Source organism: Lagenorhynchus albirostris, chromosome 4 (assembly GCF_949774975.1).
Source record: "Lagenorhynchus albirostris chromosome 4, mLagAlb1.1, whole genome shotgun sequence".
NCBI lineage: Eukaryota > Metazoa > Chordata > Mammalia > Artiodactyla > Delphinidae > Lagenorhynchus > Lagenorhynchus albirostris.
The window spans coordinates 21,936,797-21,949,765 of record NC_083098.1 but is presented as its reverse complement, the minus strand read 5'-3'; the positions used below and the strand labels follow the sequence as shown (position 1 = coordinate 21,949,765).

Sequence of the window (12,969 nt, the reverse complement as noted above, 5' to 3'; positions counted from 1 at the left end):
TTTTGAATGAGGGTTTGCGTGCATGGGGGGTGAATATTGGTGTTCATGGAGGCTGTTAACAGGCTCAAGGACTAAGGGCTTTTACATTTTTAAAGAGTTGGAAAGAAGACAAAACTTGGAAGAATATGTGTGTGTACTTGCAAAGCCTTTAAAAATTTATTATCTGTTTTTTTAAGGAAAAAGTATGCTGGCCCCTGTGGGACTAACTCAGTCATTTTTCAGGTTAACAAAATTGCTTGTATGTTAAAATGTAAAATGTGTTTGATGACATCTTCTTTCATCCCTTTAGGCCATGAACATTGTCACATCAGTGCTGCTGCTTTATGCCAAAGAGGAGGAAGCTTTCTGGCTGCTGGTGGCTTTGTGTGAACGCATGCTCCCTGATTACTACAACACCAGGGTGGTTGGTATGTGAGGATGCAGTTAACATTTTAACCCTTATCTCATCAGGAAAATGTTTCTAGAACCGGGATACCAGCTGGAACCCCATTTCCAGTCACCATTGGTCAAAAGAGTTTCAGACTACTGCAGCTTTCTAAGATGCGAATGAGAGGGCTTGAATCAATACAGATTATACACAAAGGAGCCCCATGGAGCTTCTCCCCATGGAGAGAATACACGTGTCTCACTGTTTTAGAAAACACTCAATGTGGGTGTCAGTCTGTGCCATGTGAGAGCTACACCAAGCACACAGATCATCAACCCAAAAAGGTTTAACAGTTCTTTCATGAAGAGCATGGAATCTATGGAAAGCAGAAGTATTCAAAAACGGAGTGGGCAGAATAGCATATAAAAACGTATCCAGAGCTCAGTTTCTAAGGTATTTTTCAGAACCGGTTTCATTGCAAAGCAAACAACGGTGGTGTGCATTTAAACAAATTATTGGTATTTCTCCTTATAATCCCCTCCAGTGTTAGACATTCATTTTAGCAGGATAAGCTTTTCATTGCTAGTGTAGCAAAAGGTATGCGTTATGCTCCCCTCTTGTGTTCTGTTTTCATTTCTAAACTTTTGCACACTAATCTGACTCACTGGAAATACTCTCCAGACATGTCCACAGCTGGAATGCTTTTAAATTGAAGAAGCAGTTGTTTAGAGAAATGACTCCTATGTGGGGACCATGCATCCAGACGAGCGATCTTTTTTTTTTTTTAAAAGAGTTTACCAAGAAGTGAGGCTACTTAGATATACATTTCATGCCCAACCAAACATCATGTTGCCAACAAAAAAAGTAATTGTGTGCCAGGAGAATTTTGTAAATTGACCTTTTCAACAGGCTTCAGAGTTCTCATGTTATTGCTCTTTTGTGGTAAAGAATCAGGAGAGGAAGACCCCAGAAAGAGACGATGTAGCCAGAACTCATCTGGTGACTTGGCTGTGCTGACACCTTGGTCTAGTAACATAGTAATTAGAGTTCTGTCTCAGCAGCAGTTGTGAACTGGATTATTTTCGTCAAGCCATTGGGTTGGGTTCATTAGTGAGAAGGTGCAGTTGGTTGACCCATGGCCTTTTGCGTCCACCTCCACTGCAGGTGCCCTGGTGGACCAGGGTGTCTTCGAGGAACTTGCCCGGGACTATGTCCCACAGCTGTATGACTGCATGCAGGACCTGGGTGTGATTTCTACCATCTCCCTGTCCTGGTTCCTCACACTGTTTCTCAGCGTGATGCCCTTTGAGAGTGCAGTTGTGGTTGTCGACTGTTTCTTCTATGAAGGAATCAAAGTGATATTCCAGTTGGCCCTGGCTGTGCTGGACGCAAATGTGGACAAACTTTTGAACTGCAAGGACGATGGGGAGGCCATGACCGTTTTGGGAAGGTATTTCTCACTTTGAAAACTACCTTTGGGTTTTCTTCCCTGTACATTTTTTTTTTTTTTTTGCCGCGCCACGCAGCATGCGGGATCTTAGTTCCCCCACCAGGGATCGAACCCAGGCCTCCTGCATTGGAAGCACGGAGGCTTAACCACTGGACCACCAGGGAAGTCCTCTTCCCTGTACTTACCGTGTATCTTTTTCCTTGGTTTCACGAGTCTTAATTGGCCTGATGGTAATCATAATGCCCACTTTTCTCTGTGGCTGAGCATTTCTTTTCATATGCTTTGTCTTTAGAAGTGAAGGCAATCAACTCTACTTCAATTAAAAAAATAATACAATTTTTAAAAAAAAGAAGTGAAGGAAATTTTATTCTGCTCTTAAGGAAATTTTAGTCTTTTGTTTTGATATGCAGAGTTTGCAGATAATGGGTGGACAGGTGTAAAGGGATTCCAGATTCATTGACTCTGGACCTCCCAGTGACTCCAGATTCATTTCTTCTTCCAGGTATTTGGACAGTGTGACCAATAAGGACAGCACGCTGCCCCCCATCCCTCATCTCCACTCCCTGCTCAGTGATGATGTGGAGCCCTATCCTGAGGTCGACATCTTCAGACTCATCAGAACTTCCTATGAGGTAGGTCACGTTCCCTGCCCGAGCATCACGGCACTCTTGAGTGCTCCGAGGGGCTCAGCTGGACGTGTGCCGCAGCTTCCGTTGCTAACCCAGGGGCGTCCCTGCTTCCCTCCGCCTTCTGAGGACTAGTTGCCAAAGCGAGCAGCTCCCTGCCAGCTGACGGCTTCGAGCTCCAGAGATGGACACTGAATGGATCTTATACCACAGAGCAATTGGCATGACCAGCTCAGGCCCTCCGGTTCTTGGCTTTCCCCACCCTGAAGCCTGATCAAGGAGCAGCTCCTATTCAACTCTGGGTGGGTTGAGGAGGGACTGTTGAAAGCAAGCGTGGGGAGGTTGACCTGCACAAATCAGCTCACTTCCCATGCTCATGCCAAGTCCTTAGGTCTTCTGGGAAGTACACAAGCCAATCCTCTTACATCCAAGACACACAGAATACTCTATACCATCCTAGAGAAGAACCAGAGTCCTAGGATTCCGCTAAAATTGCTTGGCCTGGGCGTGGGAGGGTGCCTCCTGGTCCATGATGACCCCAGATGTGGTCCTGAATCCCATAAAAGAACTAACGAGGGTCTAGAGGTGAAGGAACCACGGTCCTGTGTACCCCATAGCACTTGGGGTTTGTGGCATCTCCCAGGACTCAGTGCCCATAACATCTCATGGTTTGTTCATCTCCTGATCATTAAGAAAGAGCATGAATGTTCCGCTCAGCACACTAGACCCTCTCCTGATGTTTTGGGATCGTATGACTGGCAACTGTCAGCACTTCAATTAGCAACAGCCTGGATATGGGAGAAATGGTGAGGAAAATCTCTCCTAAAGAGAACCAAAAATTTGGTGCTTTTAAAAAAATCGGCATGGATCCAGACATCTTTTCAGAAATGTGTGTCCTTAACTCAGAATGGGAGAAAGACTGGTAATTTAGTATTTCAGCAAATTTTCATTGACACTCCATATATATTGAAAACAAAACATTTTTGGTATGTTTTAGAATCATAAAAGTAGTGCAGGTTTATTGTAAAAAAATGTAGAAACTGTAGAAAAATATGAAAGAAAAAACCATATCCTGTGAGCATATTTCCCTCAAGTATGGGGTTTTTTTTCGGTTTTTTAAAAAATTTATTTTAATTAATTATTTATTTTTGGCTGTGTTGGGTCTTCGTTGCTGCACGCAGCCTTTCTCTAGTTGTGGCGAGCGGGGGCTAGTCTTCATTGCAGTGCGCAGGCTTCTCATTGCGGTGTCTTCTCTTGTTGCGGAGCATGGGCTCTAGGCGTGCGGGCTTCAGTAGTTGCGGCACACAGCCTCAGTAGTTGTGGTGCATGGGCTTAGTTGCTCCGTGGCATGTGGGATCTTCCCGGACCAGGGCTCGAACCCATGTCCTCTGCATTGGCAGGCGGATTCTTAACCACTGCGGCACCAGGGAAGTCTTCAAATATGTTTTTATTTTTTGCAACTTACACTTAAAAAATGAGTTTATACCAAAAAGTGTTTTGTACCATTCCATTTTTTACTTAAAATAGATCACGAGCATTCTCTGATATTTAATATATTGTTTGCAGGTTTTCGCAGATTCTTTTTAGCAGTACGCGGGCCTCTCACCACCGTGGCCTCTCCCGTTGCGGAGCACAGGCTCCGGACGCGCAGGCTCAGCGGCCCAGGCTCACGGGCCCAGCCGCTCCGCGGCATGTGGGATCTTCCCGGACCGGGACACGAACCCGCGTCCCCTGCATCGGCAGGCAGACTCCCAACCACTGCGCCACCAGGGAAGCCCCATAATGCATTTTTTAAAAAATCATTGCCCCAGGACTTTTGGGTAGTCCTCCGTCAGAAATTTTGGATTATTATTTTTCCAGAAAAAGAGCCCATGTGACTGAACGCAACAGTTATTGTTATAGCTGTGGGTTGTTTTCCTAAAGGCATCCCCTGAAACCTTTATTTTAAAGAGAATTCTAGACCAAAGTAATAAAGCTTGGTATGTGGAAACTCAGCTTTGTTCTTGACAGCAGATAAGCTAAGGTCTTGTTGAGGTCAGCACTTGGCCCATTTTTAATGGGAAGGAGAGGAGAATGGAGACAAGACCAGGGCTGGTCTCCATTTCCATCCTGTCTGCCTGGTCCCTAATGGTGACTCTTAGGCTGCCAAATATCCTATCACAGGACACAGCAGCAGTTTCCTTCCTCTGCCTGGGAAGACAACCTCGTTTATTTATAGCAATGCCTACATTACCTGGCCTTTCAATACATGATGATTGGTTTTTTGTTTTCTCCTCTCTGCTTGGTGTCACTGCCCTGCTCATAAGTTTCCTTTGCCTTCCCAATGCCTTCTAGGCCATTCTAAAGAAAACACCACAAACACTTGCCTTTCTTTTTTTTTTTTCCACCTATTAGATTGATGGTCCTCAATTCTGCCTGTGCATTAAAACCACTTAAAACAATTTTTAAGCCAAGCTTTTAAAAATATACATTCCTAGGCTCCATTCTAGACTTTGTATCTCTGGTAGGAGGCCTAAGAATAAATATTTTTTTAAAGTTCCCAGGTGATTCAAGAGCCCGGTGAGGGTTGAGAATCACTGCCCTAGATGCAGAATGGGGCCACTAGACACAGAGGCCCATTATAACCTGGTTATACGGCACAACACTGGTGTTCTGAAGCAGGCGACTCGTTGCTTTCTGTGCTTCAGGATAATTAGCCAGGAAAATAGAAAAGCAGGGAAAATACCGAAAGCACAGTCAGCCTTGAGATCCCTAGGTTGATGCCAGTTGATCAGCTTTCTCCTGTCGAGTAGAGATGGTAACTTGATTCATAAATGCCTTACTCATTGTGAAGTCCTACCGAGCCCCTCCTGGAAGGAATGGTATGGACAGTCTGAGAGACGGTTTTCTTCTGTGTGCGCCCCGAGTGCAGTTTTGTTAGATACACAGACGTAGAAGACAAAGTCCCGGCCTTCAGGTTCACCCATAGACTGAGATGAGCTTTCTGGAAGGCACAGGGCACTTTAATAAAAGACCTTTCAGCGGGCTTCCCTGGTGGCGCAGTGGTTGAGAGTCCGCCTGCCGATGCAGGGACGCGGGTTCGTGCCCCAGTCTGGGAGGATCCCACATGCCGCGGAGCGGCTGGGCCCGTGAGCCATGGCCGCTGAGCCTGCGCGTCCGGAGCCTGTGCTCCGCAGTGGGAGAGGCCACAACAGTGAGAGGCCCGTGTACCCGAAAAAAAAAAAAAGGTTGCTAGCCCTCAGTGTCTGCCAATGAGAGACAAATGCTATTGAGCTAGAGATCAGGACAGGAAGCCTCACTCCAACATTTCCTACAACCTCCCAGTTTAAGAGTTAGCCTTATATACTTCCTTTCTTCCTGCCAAGAAAGTTCTTCCTTTAAAGCATTATTTCATCCACAAAGGGCCCTTGTAGCCTTATTTAACCCTCTCCTTCCCCCATGAACTGTTGATTTGAGGAAGACTCATGTGGCTTTGAAATTTGGTTCAACTGTGAAGAAGCATGAGAATTTTTTGTTATTTATTTATGATTGTTTAATGGCCTCCAAATAAACAAAGGCCATATAGTAAATAAAGGTATAGTCTAGGAGGCCTGTCATTTGGCAGGAAATTTCCCACTGGTATCAGGATTTATCTCCATCAGTCCTGCAGACATGATATCGAGTGCTTTAGCAGATTTCTCGAAATACCAATGTTGTTTTTTTCCAGAAATTTGGAACTATCCGGGCGGATTTGATTGAGCAGATGAGATTCAAACAGAGACTGAAGGTGATCCAGACACTGGAGGATACTACAAAACGGAATGTGGTGAGTCTTTTGAGAAATGGCATGTGACCTTCTTTCTCCATCCTTCCTCACACTCCTACCAACTCAAATTCCTGCTTGACAGACTGAAGATGATTTAAAACAAGAAAATCAGGAAGTTTCCCATTATGACATTTTTGAGTTCGTGAAATTCATTGTGTTTATTCTTCTTATAGGTACGAACCATTGTGACAGAAACTTCCTTTACCATTGATGAGCTAGAAGAACTTTATGCTCTTTTCAAGGTGAGTTTCAAAGAAAATTCATGTACATTCAGGGGAAAAAGGAGTTCACTTTAATAATTCAGTTAGTTCTAGATTTTTCTGTTAAATTATGAAGGGATAGCATGAGTGTCAACATGCATAAATAGGAAGATAGAGCTGAGAGTGTAAAAATAGAGTACTTGATATGAAAAATAAAGATATAACTCATTTAAATTGATGTTTTAGCTTTCTTCCACTCCATATAATATTTTAGCTGTTTCCTTGGTCTTAAGAAAATAGGGCGTTACTTTATAATTCTCACTGGAACGATGGCAATCAAGTTTAAATTCTTCCTAAGACTCTTGTAAATTGCAATTTCCTATATTAATCTATATTAATATAATCTATATTAAAGCACTGTTAAAAAGAGATATGTAGCTAGAATAAGAATAAAGCTGCTCAAGGGCTTCGCTGGTGGCGCAGTGGTTGAGAGTCCGCCTGCCGATGCAGGGGACACGGGTTCGTGCCCTGGTCCAGGAAGATCCCACATGCTGCGGAGCGACTGGGCCCGTGAGCCATGGCCGCTGAGCCTGTGCATCCGGAGTCTGTGCTCCTCAACGGGAGAGGCCACAGCAGTGAGAGGCCCGCGTACCACAAAAAAAAAGCAAAAAAACCCAAGAATAAAGCTGCTCAAATGTCTAAGGAAAAGCTTAGTTGTTAAATTTCTGCAATTTTCCTTTCTAAGTCAGCCCATACCAATCTTGATCCTCAATAAGAAAATATTATGTCAGTAAATAAAGCAGTATAGAATGGTTTTTCTTCCAGAAAAAATACTTCTTTCATAACTGTCATTACCAACATTGTAAAAATGTAGCAATTGCCGAGAAAAAAGTTTTAAAAGATGCCTTTTATGTGGGTACCGATTTTATCACAATCTTTAATTGGCTAGCTTCTTGTGTACAGAGCCTTTTACTCCCAGAACTAAGGAAGACGGTTGAGGACTGCAAAGATATTACAGGAACGAACATAAAGGGACAAACGTAAAGATCTGAGTTGGACACTAATAGATCTTAGGATCAGACAAAGTGAGAGCTGGGAATATTTTTGCAAATGTTCCCGCTTTGCCTGTTAGCTACTGGAGGCACCACCGTTTTACTTCCTTTTGTCTCACTGGTGCCTAGTTTAGTGTCTCTCCCCACTAGGTGTTCCAAACGTGTGTTGAATACATAGGTGAATTAGTGATCAGTTTTCCATCTAGTATAATCTCTGCGTGCTTCTGGGGCCGGCAGAGAGAGGTTGATGGCTTTGTGCAGCCCAGCAGCATGACCAACAGAGTGGACAACTGCGTCCCCACCAGGCTGCGTTCAGCACTTGACGACGAAGTGTCTAGCCTGTGCCATCTCGTTCGTGTTTTTTTTTTTTTTTTTTTTTTGCGGTACGCGGGCCTCTCACCGCTGTGGCCTCTCCCGTCGCGGAGCACAGGCTCCGGACGCGCAGGCCCAGCGGCCATGGCCCGCGGGCCCAGCCGCCTCGCGGCATGTGGGATCTTCCCGGACCGGGGCACGAACCCGTATCCCCTGCATCGGCAGGCGGACTCCCAACCACTGCGCCACCAGGGAAGCCCTCGTTCGTGTTTTATTCAGACACGTAAAGCGCGGTAGCTAATTGCTCCGCGTACGTTGGTTTTCCGTAAGGAGGGAGTCCCTCTTCGTTTCGTTAAGCAAAAACTACAGTGATCCAACTAGGTTCAAAACAAGAAGATACAATGATCCAGTTGAGATCAGACTTTCAAAGGATACTGAGGACTGGAAGAAATCTGCTTCACAGGGTGGTGCCGGTAGGACCAGGATTTGGGATAACTAAACGGAAGCGGGAGTAGCAGCTGGAGGGGCAAGACCATGCACAGATAATGGGAAGCGCTATAACATTAGAAAGAGGAGGCTGACTCTGGGGCACACCGGGAAAAGGAAGACCAGGGCTGGTTGTGCAGAAGTCCAAGATCCGGAGATCACTGAAGACACAGAGACAGGGGTGCCCTTGTCTTCTTACCCGGGCACCCCTGCACTCTCTGGTCTGTGCACCTCCAGGTACCAGGTGTGTCATTTCTACACCGAGGATATTGCCTGAAGAAAGCTTTCTTTACACTCCAAAACCCTGCCCTAAGGGTGTGTTGACAAACACGAGTTCCCCAAGTCTGCTGAGCGCCCCAAGAGAGAACCCGAGACCCTTGGCTGGTGTCAGGAATGGGAAGGACTCTCGGGTACTGTGGAACCCAAGACAAAGACTTCAGTTACCGACTCTTTCTTGAGTCTTTTGAAGACTTTCATTGGCTTTAATTCATCTGAACGAACGTTTATTGAGGCATGACTGTGTCAGACACGCTGCCAGACTCTTAGTCCTTTAAAAAGCCAATTTCTGGGGGGTTTCCTTTGGATACAAAGGAAGGAGACATTTGTCTCCCACGGAGCATTCTGCCTTGGGCTTTGAGCTAAAACTTGGTAGAAAAAGGTGAAAGGCCGCCACCCTGAGGCAGATTTGATGGAAAATGTGGTTCAGGGCCCCTATGCCTTAGTTTCTCTTGAACTCTTAATAAATTAGTCCTTTTTCAATCTCGGGTCCCTAGTGCCCAAATGATGGAGTAGGGGGTCTCATCAAAGAAGAGCGTCATGGTCTGCATGGCTTGTCGTTTCCTGAAGGTTGTGAGCACGGTGAAAGTGTCTGCACCACATTCAGGCCTACTTCCAGAGGAACGTGAGCACTTTAGTTAGGAGGAAGTGCTTTGGGTAACCTTCATCCACTGACGAAGTTCCGGTAAAGAGGACCCTTCCTGGGGATGTATCACCAACACAGTCCCACCCAGAGGGCTGCTGGGCATCACTTCAGTGCAGTCCCTCGGACCCTCCTCTCCCTGACGTCACCACCATCACCACTCCTCCCAAGCCCCGCCCCCATCTCCACCCACAGCGCCAGTGCAGCCCCGAAGCCTGGTGGACCTGACACACTTCCTTTATTCTCCCGAGGCTGCCCTGCAGAAACCTCTCCTTCCTCCTCTCTTGCCTACTCTCACTCCGCTCTTTTTGGGTTTATTAGCTACAATTCCCAGCAAACAGTGAGGACAAAGACATTGGTCCTCTTTGCTCCGTTCTAAGTGAGAACAACACTGAAGTACTATGCACTCACCACTGACTCTCCCTTCTCAGAACCCCTAGGCAGGGGGAGGGGGAGATCTGTTTTGTCAGTGCCTTTTGCTATGGCAATATTTATATATGCTTATAATGAAATACTCAGTACAACAGAGAATAAAGTAAAAAATAAAGTCTCCCTCTGGATGCCCCTCCCATCTCCCCAGGCTACCATTCAGTGCTAACTGTAAATGTCTACATACAGGAGAGCTGGGGTGTTCCGTACTGGCCTTTCTATTAGATGTTTTTTCTTTGCAGTCTTCCTAGAATGGGCGTATATTTCTACCAGAATCAATATGACCTCATGAATAAAGAGGCAGCCTTCTTTCCAAGGACAGAAACAAGAAGCCTTTTGTTGGGTCTCTGTTCTCCTCACCCTAGTGGTTCCTACTCATAATTTCCCTGGAGCTATTTTCAGATGCGTGAAACAGGAGGACCGCACACTTGTAGCCTGACTACTGGATGACTAGGATAATATTAATGGGATTTTGATGACCAGGAAGCAGGGGCTTTACAGGACACTAAACTAGGAGTTTGGAGACTCAAAATCGCATGATGATTCTGCTTTGACTAACTGGTTAGATGACCCTGTGGAAGCTACTTACCCTCTGGGCTGTACCATCCTCGCTGAGGACACAAGGTGATCAGATTGCCTGAATTACAGATCCTTTTTTCAGGTTAACATTCTATGTATTTATTTTAAATTAAAAAAAGAAAGATTTGGGACTTCCCTGGTGGTGCAGTGGTTGAGAATCTGCCTTCCAGTGCGGGGGACATGGGTTCGATCCCTGGTCAGGGAACTAGATCCCACATGCATGCCACAACTAAGGAGCCCAACTGCCGCAACTAAGACCCGGCGCAACCAAAATAAATAAATAAAATTTAAAAAAAAAAAGAAAAAAAAGAAAGAGTTTGTCTTTATGGGAGTTACTTCTTAAAATGCTTTTGAGTGTGGGGATGGGCAGGGGGAGAAGAAAATGGGGAGGGGGAGGGTTTTCTTTCTTTTTTCACCTACACCAGTAATTGAACCGGGTTTTTCATGCCAGATGTAAACACAGAGATGGTTGCCATGGAGTTTGGGGGGAGCAGGGTCAAGTGGAGATATATGTAGAAGAGAAGCTGAGGGGCCCTGCGACCAGACCACTGCCCCCACCCCCAGGAGATGCACACGGGTGACCTAAAGCCTTTTTCCAGATTTGAGGGAGGGCCTTTCTTCTTGGTATTTGCTGTGAGATGCAGTCCCCAGTAGTCCTCCTGTTCTTTGATTTTTCAGGCGGAACACCTAACCAGCTGCTACTGGGGTGGGAGCAGCAATGCGCTGGACCGGCACGACCCCAGCCTGCCCTATCTCGAGCAGTACCGCATCGACTTTGAGCTGTTCAAGGGCATGTTTGCTCTGCTCTTTCCCTGGGCCTGTGGAACTCACTCTGACGTGCTTGCCTCGCGCTTATTCCAGTTATTAGATGAAAATGGAGATTCTCTGATCAACTTCCGAGAGTTTGTCTCTGGACTGAGTAAGGATGTGATGTTATTGCATGAGTTGGGGCAGGGGGAGGGGGGAATAGGTCAGTAAGCACCGTGGTCCTCGTGGTTCTCTGTGCCGCCCTCAGGACCACAGCCCCGCTCGCTTCAGGAGACAAGGTTTACAGGACAGAGAAGCACATTTTAAGGTTTGCAAGCTGACTGTAGAATTCGTTTTTAGTTAATGGATATATGATTAAATCGTTAATCATATATCGTTAATCACTTCTACATTCGATAGTCCTCAGCACTAGTTAAAATACATTATCAGAGAGTTTGCAAGAATGCCAACTTAAACACTGAAACCACGAATCACGATAACTTTACAAGGGAAGAAATGTTTGGATGGATTGCTTTTCTTTGTCAAAAAATATATTTACGGTACATATGTTTCATAAAATTTTATAAAACATTTCATAATGTTTTTAATAAAGAGCTGAAAAAAAAATGCAACAGCCCTGCAGTCTAAATGGAAGTCTTTTCTCTCCATTTTACGGGGAGGAAGCGTGTCCATCCTGAGAATGCACACCCTCACCTCCCAAGCAGCACGAGTTTCTGCCTGTCAGCCTCACTGTCTGACCTGTTTCCTGTCCTATATTCCACTGGACTCTTGTCCCATTAATACTTGAGCAGAAAAGCTACGTGGTGGTCAAGCTTGGCCCGCCCATTACGAGGTTGTGGATATAGCAGGCATTATGTCAGGCTGTCTGAATGAGATAAGAAGGAAGACTTTTTAAAATTCTAGTTGTGCCACTCTGTGACCTTGGTCCATGCACTTGAAAATGACCTGTGCCCACGAAAGATGAAGGCGTCAGACATAGAGCCAACGATGATTCCAAAAAGTACCCTAAATCATTAAGAATAATGACTGGAAGGCTTAAAGGCCAGAGAAAGCTGATGGTTGTTAAAAAAGCAAAGGGGTGTAGATAAGGTCCTCTTAGATAAGTAAAAACTATTTGTATAAAGCGCTCAGATATATCATTCAAAGGGGGTACATGGAGGAAACTAGCCTTTTTTAAGTGCGGGCTCTGTTGTGATGCTTTAGAACTTGTACTTTATCACTTAATCCAGACAATAGACCTTTGAGGGTAATAACAGTATTGATAACTAACATTTATATAGCATTTGCTCAGCCAGGCACTGCCCTCATGCTTTATGTGCATTTAATTTACCTAAAGCACACAACTACAAAGCTGGAGTTTGAACTCAGGCACCCTGGAAGCAGCGTTTGTGCAGTTACTATCAATATTATGTTTTATGACCCGTCTGCTTACTATTAATACCCCCATTGTCAGTTAAAGAGATGGAGGCTTAGAGAAGTTAAGCAACTTGCTGGAACGTTCATTTTTAGCAAGTCAGCATATGTCTGTTATTGAACTGAAAAGCACAGTTAGTACGTACTGGGTCCAGGATTCAGATGAGGGCTGTTCTCATTACTCTGTGCTAAGGACAGCAAATAGGATTTTTTCTTTTTAGGGAAGAAGGAGGCATTAATTTTTAATTACAAAAGTAACATAAATACATTCTGCTTTTCAAAAAAGTGAACAAAATAAAGTAAATAAAGTAAAACAATCCGGACAAGGCTAAGGACCCTTTTGACCCTCTCCTAATCTTTTCTGCCCCAGAGTAACTATTATTATCACCTTGGTGTCTATCAAAAGGGAGATTTTTTAAAATTACCTTTGGACAAAAATAAGGAGGAGAAAAAAGAGACAGGTTCTGCACGTAGAGAGGGTTCTAGGAATTTTTGCCGTAAACATCTTTGCTGCAGCCAGTTTTGCTGCAAAGCTCATTGGCCATAAGGCCATTTTGCCATAA

General features: G+C 45.0%; 1 protein-coding gene across 1 annotated transcript in view; it reads left to right on the top strand.

Moving 5' to 3' along the window:
• TBC1D9 (TBC1 domain family member 9) overlaps window positions 1–12,969 on the top strand; it is a 106,906-nt gene that overhangs the window by 82,580 nt on the left and 11,357 nt on the right. The window contains exons 11-16 of the mRNA XM_060147681.1: window positions 290–407; window positions 1,532–1,817; window positions 2,320–2,449; window positions 6,150–6,248; window positions 6,422–6,490; window positions 10,904–11,144. Of these exons, the coding sequence (XP_060003664.1) occupies window positions 290–407; window positions 1,532–1,817; window positions 2,320–2,449; window positions 6,150–6,248; window positions 6,422–6,490; window positions 10,904–11,144 (943 nt within the window). The remainder of the gene's footprint in view (window positions 1–289; window positions 408–1,531; window positions 1,818–2,319; window positions 2,450–6,149; window positions 6,249–6,421; window positions 6,491–10,903; window positions 11,145–12,969) is intronic.